Source organism: Mustela erminea, chromosome 1 (assembly GCF_009829155.1).
Source record: "Mustela erminea isolate mMusErm1 chromosome 1, mMusErm1.Pri, whole genome shotgun sequence".
Taxonomy (NCBI): Eukaryota; Metazoa; Chordata; class Mammalia; order Carnivora; family Mustelidae; genus Mustela; species Mustela erminea.
The window spans coordinates 99,651,004-99,674,912 of record NC_045614.1 but is presented as its reverse complement, the minus strand read 5'-3'; the positions used below and the strand labels follow the sequence as shown (position 1 = coordinate 99,674,912).

Here is a 23,909-nt window from a genome sequence, read left to right as displayed (position 1 = left end):
TAAACTCAGAGATTATAGGAAGTATTACCCAGGTTTCATGTGGATTAAAAGAAAATTTTCTGTTAATATTAAAATAAGTTCTAACTGTGAATTACTTTAAAAACTTCTCTTTCTTAAAATTTCTCTCTCTTTCTTAAAACAATTATCAAATCCCAGATGTCCCTCCATCTTCCAGTGTCTGCTGTCTGGTGATCCAAGATACCACTGCAGACTACAGGTCAGAGTGGGGACTTACAGAAGTCAAACAATACATGAACTTTCTAAAAGAATTTCTCTCTTGGTAGGTTAAGTTGGATGGACCCCTACCCCAAATTAAAGACTAATTTTCTAGATCCTGAGTGTGTACAGTAATGGACAGATACTCTGGCAGCAACACTGACTGACAGATCTATGGAATTAGAACTATTAGAAAAGGAAAGGCCAATGGAAGCCATGGAGCTTCCCCCACCCAAACATCATCAAAATATCAATCCCTAAGGTAAATGCAGCAATCAGTGTCATCATCCAAGGCTTATTAAAATATGCACAGACAGTGATTCCTACTATACACCCATTTAACTCTCCAGTTTAAGGCTCCAAAATAAGAGTGTCTTAGAGGAAGACAACAGATTACTGTGGGTTCCAACTGCACATGCTTTTCCATATGGAACAATCAACTAATTCCATGACATGTAGGTGCTAATTTGCTAACAATTTCTTCTCTACCTAATAAACAGAGAAAATCAGAAGCATTTTGCTTTTACCTGATAAAGATAGCAGGGCACAGGAGCACCTGGGGGGCATAGTCAGTTAAGCATCCAACTCTTGATTTTGGCTCAGGTCATGATCTCTGGGTTGTGAGACTGAGCCCCATGTCAGGCGCCACACTGAGCATCAGTCTGCTTGGGATTCTCTCTCCCTCACCCCCTTCCCCTAGTACTCCCTTGAGCTCTTGCTCAGAAAAGAGAGAGAGAGAGAGAAGCACATTTAGTACATTTACTATATTGCCACCAGGTTATATCAACTCTAAGCCAGAGATTAGTATGTAGCAGGGGTTGGCAAACTATGACCCACAGGTCAAATCCAGCCCACCACCTGTTTTTGTAAACAGAGCTTCACTGCAAAACAGCTTTACCTATTCTTTTACACATTGTCTATGTTTGTTTTTTATATTATACCAGCAGAGTGAAGTAGTTGCAACAGAGACCATTTAGCCTATAAAATCTAAAATATTTGCAATCTGGCCATATATAGAAAACGTCTGCTGACCCTTGGCCTTTAGGGACCCAACATCTTAACACCTCCTGGAACATTATACTGATCCATTTTGTTGATAACCTCATGCTGCCAGGATCTGAAAAACAGACAGCAGAATCCCTGAGATGATACATGTATGGAAGAGTATGGAAAATAATAACAAAATTATAGGAGCCTACCACCTCAGTCAAATTTCTGGAGGTTAATGGTCTCAAGTATACTAAATGTAAAAATCAAGATGCTCATTGCAACCCATACCACTAAGAAAAAATATGCTGCTGAGTATGCCTTTCTAGATTTCAAAAGCAACATTACAAGACTTGGGTAAACTGCTTCAACATGTTTACTGAATAACAATGGCTGAAGAGAGCCAAAACAACTGAAAGATCTAGACTGCATTACAGAACATTTTGCCACTCAGCCCTTATGACTCACGGATCTAATGGTGTTCAAAATATTTGCATAACATAACAATAATGTTTTGAGTCTGCAGCAAATTCGGAAAGAAGAATCATAAAAGAGGCTCCTGGGTTTTGAAGCAATGACATGGCCCTTAGGCAAAAAGAAAAATGTTTTCATTTCAAGAACTAGTTCCTGGCTTCCTTTTTGGCCACGGCAGAAACTAGTGGCCCTACCATGAACTATCAGGTATATACTATAAACCCTAAGGCGCCTGCTAAAACAAACAAAGAAATGAAGAGGTATAATAAGTCAACCAAGAACAGAAAAGGATCAAAAAATTATTTAAAGGAAGGCAGAAAAATAGAAAAAGGTGACTAAAAGCAGATGGGATAAAAAGAAAACAAATAATCATGATGGTAGGTTTGAACCCCACTGTATGGGGGCACCTAGCTGGCTAGTCACTGGAGCATATGACACTTGATCTTGTGGTTGTGGGTTCGAGCCCCAAGAGGGGTGTAAAGCTTACTTAAAAATAAAATCTTAAAAAAAAAAAAAAAAAAAAAAAAAAAGCCTGGGATGCCTGGGTGGCTCAGTTGGTTAAGCGGCTGCCTTCGGCTCAGGTCATGATCCCAGCATCTTGGGATCGAGTCCCACATTGGGCTCCTTGCTTGGCAGGAAAGCCTGCTTCTCCCTCTGCCTCTGCCTGCCATTCTGCCTGCCTGTGCTCACTCTTTACTCTCTTGCTCTCTCTCACAAATAAATAAATAAAATCTTTTAAAAAAAAACAAAAAAAGCCCAACCACATTAATAAACACATTAAATGTAAGTGGCCTAACCGCCTAAACACCTAAATGAAAAGGCAGATACTGTCAAACTGGATTTTTTTTCCCCAACAGACTCAACTAAATAATACCTAAAAAGCAACCACTGTAAATTGAAAGACACAGAAATGTTAAAAGAAAAAAGACAGAAAAAGACACACTATTACAATACTACTTGAAAAAGTTAGAATGACTGCATTAATAAAGTAGATTGCAGAACTATGAATATTATTAGGTATAAAGAAGGTCATTTCAAAATGAAAAGGAGTCCATGCATCAAGAGAACAAAACAATCCTAAATATTTAACAAGCTTTAAAATATTTAAAACAAAAACTGACAGAGACATAAAAGGAGAAAGATACAAATTCACAAATACAGTCAGAGTTCACCACTACCTTCTCAATAACTGAGAGTCTACAGAAAATCAGAAAGGATATGAAAGATTTGAACATTATCAACCAACTTGATCTAAATGACATTTATAGAGGTCCACCCTACAATAATAGAATACACATTCTTTTCAACACAGAACACATAAAAATGGCCAAGACAGAACATATTCTGGGAGAGTAAAACAAGTCTCAATAAACTTAAAAGAATTAGAATCATACAAAACTTGGTATCACACAAATGGAGTTAAGTTATAAATCAAGAAATGAAGGATATCTAGAAAAATCTCTAAATTCTTAAAACTATGTAACACATTTCTAAACAATCCATGGATCATAAAAGAAACTAAAAGGGAAATTAAAAAGCATTTTAAATAGTATGAAAGTGAAAATACAATATATTAAACTTTATGAATGTAGCTAATGCAATATTTATAGGAAAATATATACTATTAAATGCCCATTTAAAAAGAAGATCTCAAATAAAAAAATAACCTCCACTTTTTAAAAAAAATAACCTCAACTTCTGCCTCAAGAACCTAGAAAAAGAAGAGTAAATTAAACCATAAGTGAGCAGAAGACAAGAAGTAGTACAAATCAGATCACAAATCAATAAAATTTAAAAAAAAAAAACACAATAAAAAGGTCAATGAAACCAAAAGCTGGTTCTAAGAAAATCAATAAAAAAGCTAAGCTCTAACAAAAATGATCAGGAGAAAGAAGCAAAAGACAAAAATTTCCAATATCAGAAATGAGAATGATTGGGCGCCTGGGTGGCTCAGTGGGTTAAGCCGCTGCCTTCGGCTCAGGTCATGATCTCAGGGTCCTGGGATCGAGTCCCGCATCGGGTTCTCTGCTCCGCAGGGAGCCTACTTCCTCCTCTCTCTCTCTCTGCCTGCCTCTCTGCCTACTTGTGATCTCTCTGTGTCAAATGAATAAATAAAATCTTAAAAAAAAAAAAAAAAAAGAAATGAGAATGATTGTATCACTGCAATTCTACAGATATTACAGGGATAAGAGAGTATTAACTTATGCCTCAAAATTCATTAACTTAGGCAAGATGATCAGATTCCTTAAAAAAATCAAACTACTAAAACTCATTCAAAAAACAGATAACTTGAACATTCATCAAAGGAATTGGTTTGTAGTTAAAAACCTTTCCACAAAGAAAACCAGATGCTCAAAAAGCTTCAAAATACTGAACAAAGAAGAAATAAAAATTCTACAAAAACATTTTCAAAAAAATGGAAGAAAAGGAAATATATCTCCCAATCTATTCTGAGACCAATGTTAATCTGATAGCAAAACCAGACAAAAACATTACAAAAAAGGAAAACTATAAACAAACTATAAACCAATTCCCACATGAAAACATATTAAATTTTTAAATTTTTAAATGTTAGCAAATTGAATCTCACAATATATAAAAAGGATATTATAACCAAGTGGGGTTTATCACAGAAATGCAAGGTTGGTTTAACATTTGGAAAGCAATCAATGTAATTTACCACATAATGACTTTAAAAAGAAAAATCATACAATCATTTCAATAAATAAATTTAGACAAAGTAATACAATACAACTTTCATTTCTGATACAAACCATACATCAAACTGGGAATATAAAGGCATTTTATCAACTGGATTAAAAAAAGCATTTACATAAACCCTAAGTTAACATCATATTTAACCGTGAAAGACTGAATGCTTTCCCTGCTAAGATCAGGAACACCACAAGGATAGCCACTCTTGCCATTTCATTTTTTCAGTATATTTTTGTTAAGCACAGAATCCACATTTGTAGTTATTTTCCTTTAACCGTCAGAAGATACCTAAATGGTCTTCTGGCTTCCATGACTCCTAGGAGACCAGGGGGTGGGTGGGTGGGTGGGTGTGTGTGTGTGTGTGTGTGTGTGTGTGTGTGTATGTATGTATGTATGTATGTATGTATGTGTTTTCATGACTCCTAGGAGACCAGGTGTGTTTGTGTGTGTGTGTGTGTGTTCATGACTCCTAGGAGACCAGGGGTGTGTGTGTGTGTGTGTGAGAGAGTGTGTGTGTGTGTGTGTGTGTGTGTGTGTGTGAGTGTGTGTGCGTGTGTAATGGTTTCTGTTCATGTAATCCAAGTGCCCGGTGATTTATGCCTGGTTACTTCACTGTTTACCAAACATTCTATTTTCAAAATATTGTTGTAGATATAATTTGAAGCTTATGTGACTATTTCCTCTAGGAAACACGTTTGTTTGCTTCTGCCAGTATATTTGGAGCATAGCACCGTGGAATTCACTTAATCCAATTTTAGAAACCAATATGATTCAAAACTAAGCTGCAGTCCTCCTAAAAGACTGTCTACTTCCTACTCCTGCCTACCTATATTCCTAGAGTGCCAACATCTAAAGCCCAAACCCAAAGCTGGGGTGGGGGCCTGGTGGACCCTACTTTCTAAGCCCTGTTTCCCTAGTCTTGAGTGGCTGTCACAACTGTTCCCTTCAGTATGGTAAAAGCCCCAAAAGAAAAAATAGCTCCAAACATTAAGCTCATCTCCATAGGCCTCCATCCTTTTCTAAATCCCAGTAATTCTTAATCTTGTTGAATATCCAAAGACTTCAGGAAGATTATATTTTAAATTCTGTATCATATCAGGCCTACGTATTCTTTTTTTTTTTTTTTACCTACATATTCTATAGAATATATACATCCTACTCACCTTTCCTACATGTATTTTGTGGAACTATTGGTCTGAATTGCCTACTCAATCACTACTGGAAGAAGTCTTCAAAGTAATAACTCTCTCATTAATTACTGATTTAAAAAATTGAAATATAATCTGAATACAATAAAATTCACCCTTTAAAAGTATATAATTCAGGGGCACCTGGGGGAGCATAATTGGTTAAACATCCAACTCTTGATTTTGGCTCAAGCCATGATCTCAGGGTTGTGAGATTTACCTCCACGTCAAGCCCTGTACTGAGCATGGAGCCCGCTTAAGATTCTCTCTCTCCCTCTCCCTCTGCCCTGTTCTTACTTGCAAACACACAGGCACATTCTCTAAAAATAAAAGTATATAATTAAAAAGATTTTTAATATTTATAGAATTGTGCAATCATTATCTAATTCCACAATCTTCATCACCTCAAAAAGAAATCTCATAAGTATTAGTAGTCACTGCCTAGTTCCCTGTACCTCTCCAGCTCCTGTCAACCATTAGGCTACTTTCTGTTTCTATGGGTTTGCCTATTCTGAACACTTTGTATAAATGAAACTGTAAATATATGGCCTTTTGTATCTGGCTTCTCTCATTTAGCATAATGTTTTTAAGGTTCATCCATGTTGTATCATGCATCAATACTTCTTTCCTTTTTAACTCCTTAATATTCAGTTGCATGTATACACCATATTTTGTTAATTCATTCATCAGATGATGGATGTTTGCATTACTTCAACTTGGCTTCTATGAATCATAGTGCTATAAATATTCACATACAGATTTTTATTCAGGCTTACATTTTCAACTCACAATTTTCAAGGATGAGAATTGTGAGGTCATGTGGTAACTATATTTACCTTTTTAAGGAACTTCCGCTGTATTTTCCAAAGCAGCTCACCATTTTGCAACACTATCAGCATTATAGGAGGGTTCCAATTTCTCCACATCTTTGCTAATACGTTACTATTTTTTTAAACTACAGCCATCCTAGTGGGTAAAGTGCTATCTCCTTATCATTTTGCTTTCCATTCCATGATGACTAATAATGTGGAGCATCTTTTCATGTGTTAATTAGCCAGTTGCACACTTTCTTCATAGAAGTATCTATTCAAATTCTTTTCTCATTTAAAAACTGATTATCTTTTTATTGTTATTGTTGTTACTTACATATTCTGGATACAAATCCCTTAGGAAATACATGATTTTCTCAATTATCTTCAATTTACTGATAGTGTCTGTTAAAGAACAAAGTTTTTAACTTTGGGGGAGTTTGGATGGTTCAGTCAGTTAAGCATTAAGTGTCTGACTCTTGGTCTCAGGGTTGTGAGTTCAAGCCCTGCACTGGGCTCCACACTGACCATGAAGTCTACTTTAAAAAAAAAAAATTTTTTTTTAAGATTTTATTTATTTATTTGACAGAGATCACAAGTAGGCAGAGAGGCAGGCAGAGAAAGAGAGGGGGAAGCAGGCTCCCCATGAGCAGAGAGCCTGATGCAGGACTCGATCCCAGGACCCTGGGATTATGACCTGAGCCGAAGGCAGAGACTTTAACCCACTGAGCCACCCAGGCACTCCTCAACCCAACACAGGGCTCATTCCCAGAACCCTGGGATCAAGACCTGAGCTGAAAGCAGATGCTTTAACCCACTGAGCCACCCAGGTGCCCCACCTAAAAAAATTTTTAACTTTGATGAAGTCCACTTTAATTTATTTTCTTCATTGTGTTTTTGCTGTCAAGTCTAAAAAACCACTGTCTAATACAAACTCACAAAGATTTACACTTATGTTTTCTTCTAGAAGTCATATAGTTTTAGTGGTTAAATTTAAGTCTTTGATCCATTTTTAGTTTTTAAAATTTTTAAGGTAGGGGTCCAACTTCATTCTTTTGCATGTGGATATCCACTTGTCCCATCATCTTTTGTTGAAAAATCTATTCTTCCACCACTCTCTTGGCATCCCTATTAAAAATTAACTGACTATAAAGTAAGGGTTCATTTCTGCTTGGAAGTGTGAATCCTTCATTTTTATTCTTTTTCAAGATTTTTTTGACTATTTTGGCTTGTGGTATTTCCAAATAAATGTTAGGATCAGCTTGTCAATTTCTGCCAAAAAGACAGCTGAAATTTTCAGAGATTTTGCTGAATCTATATGTAAGTTGGAGAAGCACAGCCAGTTTTAACAATATTGTCTTCTATGAACATTGGACGACTTGCCATTAATTTAGGTTTTATAAATTTCTTTCTATGTTTTGTAGTTTTCATTGTAAGGAATTTTTTTTTCTTTTAAATTGCAAACAATACAAAGTATAATCTGTTTTGTTTCATCCAGTAGTTGCTAGGATTTTCTTAATTTCATTTTCAGATTGTCATTACTGGTATATAGAACATAAATGATTTTTGTATATTGATCTTGTATCCTACAACCTTGCTAAAGACGTTGGTTTTAATAGTTTTTTAATGGAATATTTAGGATTTTCTATATTTTTTTAAAAGATTTTATTTATTTATTTGACAGGGAGAGATCACAAGTAGACAGAGAGGCAGGCAGAGAGAGAGAGAGGGAAGCAGGCTCCCTGCTGAGCAGAGAGCCTGATGCGGGACTCGATCCCAGGACTCTGGGATCATGACCTGAGCCGAAGGCAGCGGCTTAACCCACTGAACCACCCAGGCGCCCTAGGATTTTCTACATTTAAGATCATGTTATATATGAAGTTATTTTACTTCTCCCTTTGCAATCAGATGCTTTTTTTTTTTCCCTTTTCCTTGCTTAACTGCCCTATCTCGAACCTCAGATACCATGTTGACTAGAACCAACAAGGAGTGCCTGGGTGGTGCAGTCAGTTAAGCATCTGACTCTTGGTTTCAGCTTGGGTCTGATCTCAGAGTCATGAGTATCAAGCCCAGTTTTGGGATTCACACTCATCAGGAGTCTGCTTGAGTTTCTCTCTCCCTCTGCCCCCAACTACACTGGCTTTTGCTCTCTCAAATAAATACATCTTAAAAAACAACAACAACAACAACAACAAAAAACTACTAAGAGCAGACATTGTTGTCTTGTTCTTGATCTTAGGAGAAAGCATCACTCTTTCACCATTACATCTGAGTACAGCTTGGGTTTTCTGCAGATGATCACATCGAACAAGTTTCTATTCCTAGTTTGCTGTTTTCATTTAATATTGAAAGACTGTCGGGACTTTTTAAAAATGCTTTAACTACTGAGATAACCATGAGATTTTGTTTTTTAATTCTGTTGATATTGTATATATTAATTGATTTTCAGATGTTAAACCAACCCTGCATTCCTGGATTAATCCAGGAATACTGGTCACAGTATATAGTAATTTTTATGTGGCTGGATTTGGCCTGCTGGCTTTTTGAGGACTGTGGTCCATATTCATATGATATATTATTAGTCATTATTAGAGATACACTAATTACTAAAATGGACTAAAACTAAATAAAACTAAATAGTTTTCTTTTCTTGGGATGTCTTTATCTAGTTTTGTATTAGGATAATACTAGCCTCAAAGAATGGGTTGAAAAGTTTTCTCTCTCTTCCATTTTTTGGGAAGAGTTTCTAAAGAACTGGTTAATTCTTAAACTGGTAAAATTCTCCAGTGAAGCCATTTCAAACTAGGGTTTTCTTTGTCAATGGTTTCTTTTTTTCTCCTTTTTTTTTTTTTTTTTTAAAGATTTTTATTTTTAAGTAATCTCTACACCCAAAAGAGTCCCATTCACCCATTTAGCCAGCCAGGAACCCCTGTCAGTAGTTTCTCTCTTTCTCCCCATCCCCCCCTTTTTTGTTTTTTACTATTTCCTTTCTGGAATTTTTTTTTAATTTTATTTATTTGACAGAGAAGAGTGGGCACACACAAGTAAGGGAAAAAGCAGAGGGAGATGGAGAAGCAGGCTCTTGTCTGAGCATGGAGCCCAATGCTGGGCTTGATCCCAAGAACCCAGATATTGACCTGAGCCGAAGGCAGATTTTTAACTGTCTGAACCACCCAAGCAACCCCATAGTTTCTTATTAGTAATTTAATCTCTATTCTTGGATACAGTTTATTTATTTCTTCTTGAGTCCATTTTAGTAATTAGTGTATCTCTAAGAATATGCCCATTTCATCAAAGTTGTTTAATTCATTAGCACACAACTGTTCAGTGTTCCTTTAAAATCCTTTATTTTGTATTGTAAGATCAGTAGAAATGTCCTTTCATTTCTGACTCAAGTAATTTTTTTTTCTTGGTCAATCTAGCTAAAGGATTGTTAATTTTATCTTTTCAAAGAACCAGTTTTTGGTTTTCTTGATTTTTCTCTATTTTTCTATTTAATTTTCATTTCATAATCTTAATTATTTCCGTCCTCCTCTTTATTTTAGGTTTAATTTGCTTTTTTTTCTATTATCTTTAGGCAGATCATTATTCATTTGAGATCTTCTTTAAAAAAAAAAAAAAAAGGTATTCATAGCAATAAAATTTCCTCTAAGTACAACTTCAGCTGCATCTCAGATTTTGTTATATTGTGTCTTCATCTTCATTCATCTCCAAGTATAAATTCTCCTTTGATTTCTTCTTTGACCCATTTATTATTTAGGAGTGTATTGTTTAATTTCCACATATTTGAGTCTCGCAAATTCTTTTGTTATTAACATCTAATTTCATTTCACTACAGTTACAGAATATACTTTGTATTATTGTTAGCCTATTAAATTTATGAAGGTTTTGTATTTTAATGGCTTAGCATAAAGTCTACCCTACAGGAGTAGAATGTTCCACATATGCTTAAGAATGTATTTTCTAATGTTAACTGGAGTATTCCATAGCTATTAGATTTAGTTGGTTTATGGCATTGTTCAAATCTTCTGTTCCCTTGTTTATCCTTTGCCTATTCTATCCATTATTGAAAGTTGGGTATTCAGTCTTCAACCATTACTGTTTAAGTGTCTATGTCTCCCTTCATTTCTGGCAGATTTTGTTTCATGTATTTGAGAGCTTTGTTGTCAAATGCACCTATATTTTTATAATTGTTACGTGTTAATCAATTATAAAATGTCCTTCTTTGTCTCTAGTAGCAAATTTTGTCCTAAAACCCGTTTTGTCTAGTATCAAAAAGCCACTCCACCTCTCTTTCAGTTACTATTTGCATTATATGTTTTTTTCCCTTTAACTTTCAATCTATTTCTACCTTTTGATTTTTTTAATCCACTTTTATAATTTTCAACTTTTGATTGGAACGTTTCATCCACTCACATTTTTAAATCCAATCTCATTAATTATTGACAGTGATTTACATATGCCATTTTACTTATTTATGTGTTAGGCCCTTTTTTGCTCTATTTCTCCTTTAGTCTATCATTGCATTAAATGAATGTTTTATACTGTAGCACTTTAATTTCTTTAATGATTTTCACCATTTTTTAAGTGATTTACTTAGTGGCTACTCTAGGACTTCCCATATACGTCTTATCCAGAAATATCTTCATATTTATACTAACTTAATTCCAAAGAGCTACAGGAACATTACTCCTATAGAGTGCTATTCCTTTTCTTCCCTTTTTGTGGTATTGTTGTATACAAATTACATTTATAAACATTACAAACCCCAAAATACATTGTTAACAATTATTACTTCACATAATTTTATGTCTTTTAGAGCAGCTAAGAGGACAGCAATTTTTCTAAGTTTTATTAATATAAATTCTTATCACTTCTGGCTTTCTTCATTTGTTCCTGTGGATTCAAATTATCATCTAGAGTCATTTCTTTAGCCCAGTGAAGTTTTGCTCCCATCCACCTCCTGTGTGCTGTTATGAAAAATATGTATTACATTTCTATACATTATAGGCCAACAATACATTAGTTTTATATACTTACTTTTTATATCAGTCAACAAAACAAAGAAGAAAAAAATGACTGTCTTATAATTACCTTTACTGTTGTTCTTTGATTTTGTTGGTGTGGATTCAAATTACTGTCTAGATCACTGACAAGTGATCTAGACAGTAATTTCCTTTAGTAATTCTTGTAATATGAGTCTGCCAGCAACAATTCTCTCAGCTTCTGCTATCTGCAAATGTCTTTATTTCACCTTATTTTTGAACAATAGCTGTGCTGGTTATAGGATTCTTGACTGATACTTTTTTCCTTCTTTGAGCATTTTGAACATGTTGTCCCACTGCCTCCTGATTGCCACTGTTTCTGTTGAGAAGTCAGCTGTTAATCTTACTGGGGTTCCCTGATAAGTGACAAGTTGTTTTTTCTCTCACTTGTTTCAAGATTTTCTCATTGTCTTGATCTTCCAGATTTTTAATATGATTCATCTATTTGTAGACCTCTTGCATGGTTATTTGGAACTCAATAAGCTTCCTGGAGGAGTAATATTGTTGAGTAAATCCAGAAACTTTTCACCCATTATTGCTGCAAATACTTTTTCTGCTCCTTTCCTTCTCTCCTCTCCTTCTGGTTTTCCCATCATGCATAAGTGTGCTTAAGTGCCCCACATTTTTGTGAGGTTCTGTTCATTCTTCTTCCTTCATTTTCCTCTGTTCTTTGGATTGCAAAATCCCTACTGATTTATCTTCAAATCTGTTAACTTTTTCTACTGTCAGTTCAATTCTACTTCTGAGCCTACTAGTAAATTTTTTATTTCAAGTATATTGGTTTAATTCCAGAAGTTCCAGCTGGTTCTTTTTCTTTATAATTTCTATCTCTTTATTGATATTGTCTATTTGATACAACATCATCATACCTTCATTACTTCTTTAATCATGGTTTTGCTTAGTTCTCTGAACATAGTTACAATGGCTACTTCAAAGTCTGTTAAATCTGATATCTGATCACTCTCAAAGGCAGTTTCTATTGCCTGCTTTTTTCCCCCTCATATATTCGTATATGGATTATACTTTCCCCTTCCTCTACACGTCTTGTATTTTTTGTTGGAAATTGGACATTTTAGAAAACATATTATAACAACTATGAGTACTGATCCACCTCCTCTCTCCTGGGGCTTGTTACTGGTATTTGCCTGTTTTTGTGTTTGTTTCCTGATTGGCTGGATTATTTTACTAAAATTTGCATCCCCCTTTCTCCCATAATTTGAATTAATCAACTGAAGAAATGTGTTCAGTCCTGAATGCCACATTTGAAGAATACTAACAAACTAAAGCACACACAGAAGCAGCTTCCAGGATGGGGAGGGTTTCAAAATGTCACAGAACAAAAGGCTAAGGAAACTGATTATATCTGCAATTGATCAGAGTAATAGCACAGAAAGAACACAGAGCTGCTGATTTCAAAGTTCTCAAGTGCTATTCTGGCATAGCTGACAAGCAGAGAAAAAGTCAGAGAACAAACAAGTTGGAATTACATGGAATTTTTTAAACAAGCAATTCAACAATGGCATATGCTACCTTATACAATAATGAGGTTTCCATTTTTAAACAGAAGTTCTCTATTGTCACAACTGTTGAGTATGGGATCTCTTGTTTGGGAGGGTAGGTTTGGGTAGATAATCCCATTTTCTGTGATAATCAAGAAAACTGGCCTTGAATGTAGCCATTCTGATAGAATGCAAAACATTTACATGTACATAAATATATATTACAAATTAACCATTATTCACTTCTTGAAAACAAATTATACAGAAATATTTAAGAAACAATTAAGAAAAATTCTTAACCATGTCCCTAGCAGAGTTCCTCTGAGATTGCTATTTAAAGTATTTTCCTGATTAGTCACATATCTGGTAGATTACCGTATAAATTACTGGGAGAATTACTTTAAATTTCTACATTCTCTCATGTACTTGCTTTAAAATATTAGAATAAAGTAATTAATTTACAAGAGTTACTCAGTTCTTACAAAAGTTTTTTTTAATGAAATAGTTTGTAACTGAGATCCATAACTCACCAGAAGAAATCTTACCAGCACCTTTATAGTCAATAGCAAATGCAGATGTGACTCCATTGGCCGACCCCAGTTCACACATGGAAATTTGATAAGGGGGCCTCAGCTTGATTTCCATCTGCATGTCAGACAGATTTATCTTTGTTGAAAGAGACCTGGGATTATTATATCGCTGCTTGGTCCTCTGAATGAAGTTATCTATGCAAAATAAAAATAAATTTCCTTGCAGTCATTTGTTAATTAATTTGAGAGTGTGATGTTTATAGAATAAATTCTGCAGATCAACAGTTTTATTTTTTGTCCAAAATTACTAAATCTGGGGCGCCTGGGTGGCTCAGGTCACGATCCTGGAGTCCCAGGATCGAGTCCCATATGGGGCTCCCATCTCCACAGGCAGTGTGCTTCTCCCTCCGACCTTCTCGCCTCTCATGTTCTCTCTCACTATCTCTCTCTCTCAAATAAATAAAATCTTAAAAAAAAAAAAAAAGCTACTCAATGTGTCATGGAATATTCAAATATTATTTGTGTTTAATAGTTTATATATCATGGAGTCATCAGTGTTTCACTCCAGAAATTATATTCTAGAAATAATTATAAATAAAATACGGATTTAACACTTCATGGCTGTGAGACTTTCTACTATAATATTCCCTTCAAGGAATTACTTTAAATTAAAAAACAAACCAAATAAAGCAGCTTTAATTTTAAACCAAAGTCTTAATTTTTATACGGTTTCATCTCTCATAAAATATTGTCTTGTAATTACATAAGAACATATGCTGTAAGTTGCATATTCTTATAAACCTGTTATATTTATTGCTTTCACCATTAGAATGTATGTTTTAAACAATGAATTTAGTGGAATCAATAAAAGACATTTTCTAAATATCTTCCGATTTTACTTTCATTATTTACAACTCGGTTTTACTTTTTTCTCCTCATACACCAGGAATCAAGCAAACTAATGCCCAGAAGCCAAAGTGAGCCTGCTGACTGCTTATGTAAATAAAGTTTTATTGGACTATAACTATACTCATTCATTTATATATTGCCTATGGCTGCTTTCAAGCCACAGTGGCAGGGCTGAGTAGTTGTGACAGAGACCATATGGTCCCTAAAGCTTAAAATATGTACTAACTGGTACTTTCCAGCAAATGTTTGCCAACCTTCGTTCTACATTAAGCAGACTATAAAAGATTATCACATAAACACAGAACTCTGAATCTCTGGCTTATAAATTTCTCATTGAGAGACTGTCCTCTCCGATTAATTCTTTGTGCCAATAATCACAATCCCCTCCACAGCCCAAACACAATTTTTTTCAAAAAGAAGTTGCCATAATTTACTGACCATTTGTCAAGTTATTCTATCAAAAGCAAGGTAGCAGAATTTTCTGAGTTTTTCCCCTAGCCCCCAGTATTATATGAAAAATCATTTATGATTGGATAGAGACAGGATAATGAAAAGGAAAAAAATCAGGCCCTTACCAAATTCAATGAAACAGTATGGTCTGACAGCAGTATTTGTCTTCATCATGTTATAAGTAGTAATGAACTCCTTCTGAAGCTCATCCAGGAAAGAGAAGGCCAGAACATTTGGGTAATTTTCAGTGCACAACATCATGTAGCTCACTCCCAAAGAGCTAATAAAACTACAGTGTAAAAAATATTTGTGTTAAAGTTTCAAATTAAATCAAGGTAATTTATTGCTTCCAAAGACTGGTTCTATACACCATAAATTGCTGCTACAGTGGAAATGAAGATATTAACATTTATAATATATTCCAGCAAAAAAAAATAAGGAAACCAAAATATAATACTACTTTCAGTTGCAGTTAAAAACAGCAGATAAAAAATTGGAATGTACCGACAGAAGGACACATACTACCACTCTACCCCTTCAGTTATTTATCACTTGGGGTAGAAAACCGGCAAAGAATATACAAACATACCCCTGGGGCAAATAATATATGTTAATAAAAATAATAAATTTTTAAAAAGGAATACACAATATATAAGAATTACAGAGAGCTTAACATTTAACTATTCAACATAGTGGGACTTAATCCTGTTTGAATCAAGAACTCTTGGGGCACCTGGGTGGTTCAATGGGTTAAAGTCTCTGCCTTCGGCTCAGGTCATGATCCCAGGGTCCTGGGATCGAGTCCTGCATCAGGCTCTATGCTCAAAGGGAAGCCTGCTTCCTCCTCTCTCTCTGCCTGCCTCTCTGCCTATTTGCTACCTCTGTCTGTCAAATAAATAAATAAAATCTTAAAAAACAAAAACAAAAACAAAACTCTTTAGAGATTCTGGTTAAAGTTATGGACACCCTCCTCAGAAAACTGTCCACACACACAACCTGCCACACAATTTCAGGTTGGTCACTGACCTCCTGACGTCATCCACTAATTCCAGAAATAAATCCTCTACTTCACAGAATAAGGAAGTATGAACCACTGGTTAAATACGAGTAATTGAGGAGTTTATAAGAACAAGTAAGTGGAGTAGAAAGGAGAACTCTTGCTTACAACAGAATGCTGAGTTCCAACTGGTAAATGTGTAGGTAGTGCTTAACTGGAAAAATCGGCACTTTTGCAACCAACACAGTAAAGACTGGATCAAGCAAGGACAATCAATGAATGGTAAATCCAGGTGGAAATTTTTGGTGAGGAGCAGGAAATTTTGCATGGTTTTAAGAATGTCTTCCCATGCATTACTTATTTGTTACAAAGGGAAAATATTTATTATACAGCAGAAACTAGATAACATCTTGACTACTGAGTATTCTAACATTAATGAGGGGTAGATGGAATTCCTGTGCCTTCGGTTGTGATATCCTCAGAAAGACATATCAGCTATATGGCATATATATATATATATATATATATATATATATATATATATATATTAATTAGTATTCTAGCCAAGAATGCATAATCTGATTCTAATCCTAAAAGAATATCAAAATGATCAACATTCTATTTTTTTTAAAGTGGGGGGGGGCTATATTAAAAAAAAATCTCAATGCTGTAAAGAAGAAATAAAGGTTGTAAAATGTTTTTGATCAAAGGAAGCTAAAGAGACAAAACTAAATGCAATACCTAAACCTGATCTGGATCCTGAGCCAGAGAAGGGGAAAATGCTATTAAAGGACATCTCTGGGTCAACTGACAAAAATGGAAAACAGGCAGTAGATTCAAGTAGGATATTAATATTACTAGAGCTGGTATCTGTTCCATTGTTAAGAGAATACCCTTAATCTTAGAAAATACACCTCAAAGTAGTAAGGAATAAAGGGGCATGGTATTTTAAGCTTCTCTCAAATGATTCAGACAAAAATAAATCAGATAGGCAGGAAGATAAAAATGATAAACTAAATGGGGTAAAATGTTAACAAAAGGTGTGACTCTGGGAATAGGTATTATGTATTATCATTCTTATTTACATAATTTTTCTCTAAGTTTGAAATTATTTCTAAATAACAAGTTAAAAAATTTTTTAGGGGGCGCCTAGGTGGCTCAGTGGGTTAAGCCGCTGCCTTCGGCTCAGGTCATGATCTCAGGGTCCTGGGATTGAGTCCCGCATCGGGCTCTCTGCTCAGCAGGGAGCCTGCTTCCTCCTCTCTCTCTCTCTGCCTGCCTCTATGCCTACTTGTGATCTCTCTCTGTCAAATAAATAAATAAAATCTTTAAAAAAAAATTTTTTTTTTAAAGTTTTTTTTTTTTTATTTGACAGAGAGAGATCACAAGTAGGCAGAGCGGCAGGCAGAGAGAGAGAGGAAGAAGCAGGCTCCCTGCTGAGCAGATTTTTTTTAAACTTCTAATTAAGCACTGAACTGTTCAAATTAGCCAAGTTCTCTTGAAAAAAAAATTCTAAAGTGTATAACCCCTTAAAATAAGCAGGGAATGGGACACAAATTAACCCTTCTTAGTGAATCCTCTAAACATTCTTTTAACTGTCAATGTAGATCATCTAGATCAGGGGCAGCAAACAGAGCACAAAAGTTATTATCTCTCACTCCTGTGAAAGACACTGCTAATCTAGCACAGCAATCTTTACTGAACAAACCCAGATCCAAAATGGATTCCCCTCCCTTCTTTTTTCTCTAATAATGTAGACGTAGAATTTATTATTTTAAATATGTAGAATATATTCACATGGTTCAAATTTTAAAAACAACGAAAATCACTACCTCCACCCAAAGCTACTCAATTCTCTGTCCCTCAAACAACTCATGTTGTTATTTTTTTTTTTTAAAGATTTTATTTATTTATTTGACAGAGATCACAAGTAGGCAGAGAGGCAGGCAGAGAGAGAGAGAGGGAAGCAGGCTCCCTGCTGAGCAGAGAGCCCGATGCGGGACTCGATCCCAGGACCCTGAGATAATGACCTGAGCCGAAGGCAGCGGCTTAACCCACTGAGCCACCCAGGCGCCCTGTTATTTTTTTTTTTAAATGATCTCCACATCCAACATGACAACCCCAAGATTAAGAACCATATACTCCACTGACCAAGCCAGCCAGGCACCCCAACTCATGTTATTATTAAATTCTTATGTATCCTTCAGTGAGAGTTCATGGATGCCTCCCTTCCTTTCTTTTTTCTCTCTTTCTTTCTTAAAAGACCATCCAATGTAGCCAAACGATATGGGGTTGGCACCTATTGATCATCTATTATTAATGGTGTGGAATATACTACCGGAAAAATTGTGCTGGTTTTACGGCTGCTGGAATAACCTGGAATTCTTTCTGAAGTTCACTTAATACAGTCATTTGATGCAATGTTTTTCAAATTGCAACTTGTGACCTATTAGGTCATAAAATTAGTATAAACTACATAAAGCATTTTCTTAAAAATTGAAATAGAACATAAAATATTATAATGTATATCGTTTCATAAAACTTTTTAGTTTCCTGGTTGTATATAATGTTTACAAACTAAAATGTATCTCTTGGGAAGCCTTGGTGGCTCAGTTGGGGTCCTGGGATTGAGTCCCATGTCAGACTCCTTGCTTAGCGGGGAACCGCTTCTCCTTCTGCCTGCAGCTCCCCCTGCTTGTTCTCTCTCTCTCTCTCTCTCTCTGAAAAATAAATAAAATCTTTTTTAAAAATTTAAAAAATATATATATCTCTTCTTATGAATCACAGCCAAAAAAGTTTAGCCATACATATTGCATTTTTCTATGAAATTAATAACTAAATCAAAGGGCAAAGTATGTTTGTTTTTCTCAGGCAATTTTCTCTTCCCAAAAAATCTTCACTATTATTACAAAAATTCTTTGACATGTCATTAGCATTCAAACATACCCGCCGAGTAACCTGGGGGATAAAACAATTGGTGACTGCTTACCTTACACTCCAAACACCCAAGTAGCTACGCAGGAATTGTTTTATTATCCTCTAAAAATATGACTGAAGCTTTTGAACTTGGACAAGTTTTTGTGTTATTTGTATTTCCGTATTAATATAAAGTGAACCACAGACACATACGCGACAGTTTATCCCAGTTTCTCTTGCTTGCACTTAGTTAACTAGAGAATTATTTGTGAAATAAAGGGAAGCCTGTGTTTTTAAGATTATATGTCAGCGTTTTCAGAGAGTCTTTCTTTCAAAGACTATAGTTTACTATAATTGTGATATTCTCTGAAAAGGCCATAAAGTACTCTATAATATTATGGCTTTTCATAGTGAATTTAGTCTTATGCTATTGTCTTTCTTTGAAATGCAAAGCCAGTTTTCCACAGTACATACAAGCCTTCTGTTATCAAAAAACTTCTGGCTTTCAACTATCACAGGAACAAACTCAAAGACTCCCATCCTTTCACGGAGAATTCCTCATATGAAATAGTCTAAAGTCACTACAGGCATGCCGGTTTGTGCATGCATTATTAGCCTGTCCATTAGATTCATTTAGCTCACCTTTCACAGACAATCTGGCTGTTGTCCTTCTGCCTTGAGGAGGAAGAGGAGTAACAGCAGCAGGTACAGTTTACTGACCATTTAGTTTGAATGAAACCCTCTGCTAAGTGCTTTGTGTATGTATTTTATTTAATTTCATTCTCACGATAAAAGGGCACTACTATCTCCATTTTACAGATGACAGAAGGGAAGCTCAGGGATGTTCAGTAGCTTACCAGGGCCACAAACACCATTATGAAGCAGAGCAGGGTCAAACAGTTCTAACTTCAAAGCCCACATTCTTTCCCAACATAACACTCAACTTCCCCATGTTCTAGATAAACCAATTATGTGCTAATTCATCAACAGTTTCCCCCCACTTTTTCAAGCCACAAATCAGTCTCTATATTTTCCTTCTAATTAACAGTAATGAAACCTCAGGATTTGGGACCTTGTATCAGGATATTCAAGAAGCTCTGCCAACTCCTCTACTCCTCCCTCTCTGCATTCTAGCCACACTAGTGTTATTTCAGATCCGAAGGATACCAATGTACTCCCAGTCCTCCAACTTCCAATCTGAGAAACTTCACGAATTCAGTCTTCCTCACCTGCAATCCTCCAACCCAAACCCATCTCTACCATGCTCTAATTCTGATCTGGCTAATCCTATTCATCCTTCTTGGAGTTAAAGTTCCTCCCAGAGCACACAATCTAAATGGATCCCGCTCCAGGGCACCTGGGTGGCTCAGTACACTGAGCATCAAACTCATGACTTTGGCTCAGGTTATGATCTCAAGGGTTGCAGAACTGAGCCCTGCGTCAGGCTCCATGACCAGTGGGAAGTCTGCTTGAGATTCAATCCTTCTCCCTTTGCCCCACCCCCTACTTGCTCATACTCTCTCTAAAATAAATAAATAAATAAATAAATAAATCATAAAAGAAATAAAATAAAAATTGATCCCACCCTTATGGTTGTTATATCATAGTGGTTGCTATTTTTCTTCATATAATTAAGCCAATTTGTAATTATATATTTATGTTTATTTGTTCTAATATCTTTCACTAATATCTATAGGCTCCATTGGAGCAGAGATAATTTCTATACAGCTCACCACACTGTATTCTTAGCAACTAGAATAGTTGGTGTCTAGTATAAAATAAACGCTCAATAAATTAGTGAATAAATGAGTACAAAGATTACATCATTCCTTCACCTATTTATATACTAATTTGTTGAGTATATTGTGTACATATAATTATACAGCCCAGCAGTATCTACACAAAAGTACCTACATAAAGCAGAAGCTCAATAAATACTTGACTAAATTTTACAGAACAGAATACAACTTTATCTCCTCTTCCAGAAGGCTTTAGGGTTGAAGTCAGTGAGTTTTCAACATTCCCCTACCTTAAAGACAGAGATGATCTCAGATGCCATGCAGAATTACTCAGCTACAGATGGCTATATATATATGTTAGGTATGTCTATTGTCCTTTTATCACGGACAGTAGTAATCCTCACACATCTTTTCTCATAGGACACAACTTAATTTCATATGGTTCATAAATATTGCTTTAGTCATCATTGTTTCCTAAGCTCTGACATGTTTATATATTAAACATTTATGACAATTTAAGCAAAGTATTCTTCAACTTATGAAACAGATAAATTCCTTAAAGCTTTACCTAGAGAGAACTGTACCATCACTATGACAGTTGACCCTTAAACAATAATGTGGTTAGGGATGTGAGTATCCTGCACAGTCAAAAATCAGCATAACTTTTGACTTCCCAAAAACTTGACTAATAGCCTACTGTTGACTGAAAGCCTTACCAATAACACAATCAACAATTATTTTGTATATTATATACTGTATTCATACAACTAAGTAAGCTAAGGAAAAGAAAATGCTATTTAAAAAATCATAAGGAGAAAATACATTTATAGTATTACACTGTATTTACTGAAAAGAATTATCTTATAAATGGACCCATGTGGTTTAAACCCATGTTGTTCAAGGATTCAAGTATAAGAAGAGAAGAAATCACAAAACTAGATTATGCACCCCCCAAACACCCAAACTGAAAATGAAGACGTAACTCCATGCTACTCTGAACACTACCATACTCCCAAAACAACCATCCCTCATTTAGCAGTTAGTGTCTTCTGTGCAAGGCATTGTGCCAGCCTAAGCTCCACAGAATGGGCTCCATTAGCCAAATTCAAGTATTCAGCCACTACAATCTGATGAAGTACATCAACACATGTAGGGGCTGGGGGGATTAAACTAATTTTCCCAATTTTATTTTTCTAGTTTTCTAAAAATATTTTTTTTAAGATTTATTTATTTGAGAGAGATAGTAAGAGTGTGCATGCAGGAGCAGGGCGAAGAGCAGAGGAAGAGAATCTCAAACAGACTCCCTGCTGAGCACAAAGCCTGATGTGGGGCTCAATCCCACAACTGGCGAGATCATGACCTGAGCCGGAACCAAGAGCTAGACACTTTAACCAACTGAGCCACCCAGGCACCCCAGAGTTTTCTTAATTTTAAAACATTATTCTAATTTTTTTTCTCAAACTCTACGGTATTCCTCTACCTATTCAACTAGAATCCACTGTGAGGTACCATCTGATTTAGCATATAACTACACACCTAGCTACTCTGTTTTGGTTCTCAGTGGTATTCTGCAAAGAACACCTGAATTTTTACAGAAATCTGAAATCCACAAAGTTAAGAGATGAGGAATCATTTATAAGTCAGAACAGATCAAGTATCTCAGTGACTTAACTATAGAGAAAGGATACAAAAATTTAAAATTAAATGTAAAATAAGAAAAATATAAATGATAAAACAAAAAAACAAGTTCTATAGGCAATCTGTGTAAGGAGTGTGATCATAAAGAGAAATGAAACAGTAGTAGCAAGGAAGAAGGTGACTCAAAAGGAGGCTCTAAGCCAGGCTTCAACAAGGCAGACAGGCAGCCTGGTGCCAGTTCCAGACTGTGCTATGATGCTACGCCTGCAAATCTGTGAGTTTTATCTGGCAAGCATATGGACAGCTAGAAAAATAGGTGTCACAAGAGAACTTTAAATAACTCAGGTAACATATAAACTCCCAATTTTATGGTGACTTTATAATTCAGTCTAAATGTATTGTCAAACAACATGAAAACCTCAATAAAATAGGAAACAATCAACAAGTCCTCTAATCAATGATAGTAAACAAATAAAGTCCAGGTTCTTGTCGGGAACTAGAACTGAAACTTCTCTTGTTCAAACCTTTTTAAAAACTTCGTTACAAAAATAACATGCATAGAGGCTTTTCTATGTGTGGTTCCAAAGGCCATGTAATCTATTTATTCCTTTAGACATATCTAAATTGTATTCTTAGATCAGGCTAGATCAAACCACTGCTGATTCATCACACTCCTAAACTTGTCTCATAAAATTGCTTTTTTGTATCATGTCATTTGCTTACACGAGGGAATATTATAAGAAAAATCATAAAAAGCTCATTGTTATGGCTGTTGGAAGAATGCTACCCAAACGCTGTCCCTCTTTAAGTATATCAGGTCTCAAGAACATGAAGAGCAAAGTTTGTATCCAATGGACACTGAGTCCTGGTAAATGATTCATTATCTTCCTTTGTTTTGGCCATGAAGTTGCTCAGAGCAACACTGCCAAGTCCTTTTCCAACAAATGAATGTGGACTATGTAGTCTGCATATCCAGAAGGAAATGTTACTTCAGTTTATTATTCTCCTATCTCTATCTCTACTTTCATTTGATTCTCTTTCCTGTGCTCTTTTTTTTTTTTCCTAATTGCCTCACATCATTTGTGGAAGAAGATGGGGTATAAAGAAATAATACATAATCTAGAATTAAAACCAATTAAACAGAATTGGAAGTGTGTTAAAATCTTACTACATGATACTCTTAAGAAAATAAGAGAGAGGAAGAAAAATATTTGCAAAAAAATTTGTTCTTTCAAGTCCAGAATATCCATCAGAATTAATATATGTTTAAACAATCTTCTGTAATGTTGACATAAAGGTCTACAGTACCATACAATAGCAACTGATACTCAGAATAATGACCAAGGGTTCTAAAAGTGCCTATTAGATGGAATATTAAAATTTACAAGTTTTTCTCCATAAAACAGAAATAGGTTAGACATTATTTTAGATATATTTTAACCATCATACCCCTACATTTCCCAGTTAAACCCTTTAAAAGCCCAGTTTAAGATAAAAGCTCACTACCTTACCATTACCTCGCTGATCTAAGTAATTATGGACATTTCTCTAAGGTTCTATTTGGGCCTCTCAGAAACTCAGTGGGCATTTCTACTCTCACAGTTTCAACTTCTATGTGAATGATTCCAAAATCTCTAACCCAGCTCAAGTGGGCTGCCTAGTCACAAGCTCAAGTAAAATACTCAAAATAGTGCTTAGTTATCTATCTCTTCTTCCTCACTCCCATAAGCAACCCTTCCCAAAAAGCTCATTCTGTCCAATTCCAAGGCTTCAGTCATCTCCGGTATTCCATCTCTTC

General features: G+C 35.3%; 1 protein-coding gene across 7 annotated transcripts in view; it reads right to left on the bottom strand.

The window, feature by feature from the left end:
- SEC22A (SEC22 homolog A, vesicle trafficking protein) overlaps nucleotides 1–23,909 on the bottom strand; it is a 66,050-nt gene that overhangs the window by 32,473 nt on the left and 9,668 nt on the right. For 6 of the 7 annotated variants that reach the window (XM_032335238.1, XM_032335260.1, XM_032335269.1 and 3 more), the window contains 2 exons: nucleotides 14,947–15,110; nucleotides 13,463–13,657 (listed from right to left, as the gene is read on the bottom strand). In XM_032335238.1, the coding sequence (XP_032191129.1) occupies nucleotides 13,463–13,657; nucleotides 14,947–15,110 (359 nt within the window). Of the gene's footprint in view, nucleotides 1–743; nucleotides 838–13,462; nucleotides 13,658–14,946; nucleotides 15,111–23,909 lie in introns of those variants that run through there. The other variant, XM_032335288.1, reaches the window with a different exon arrangement.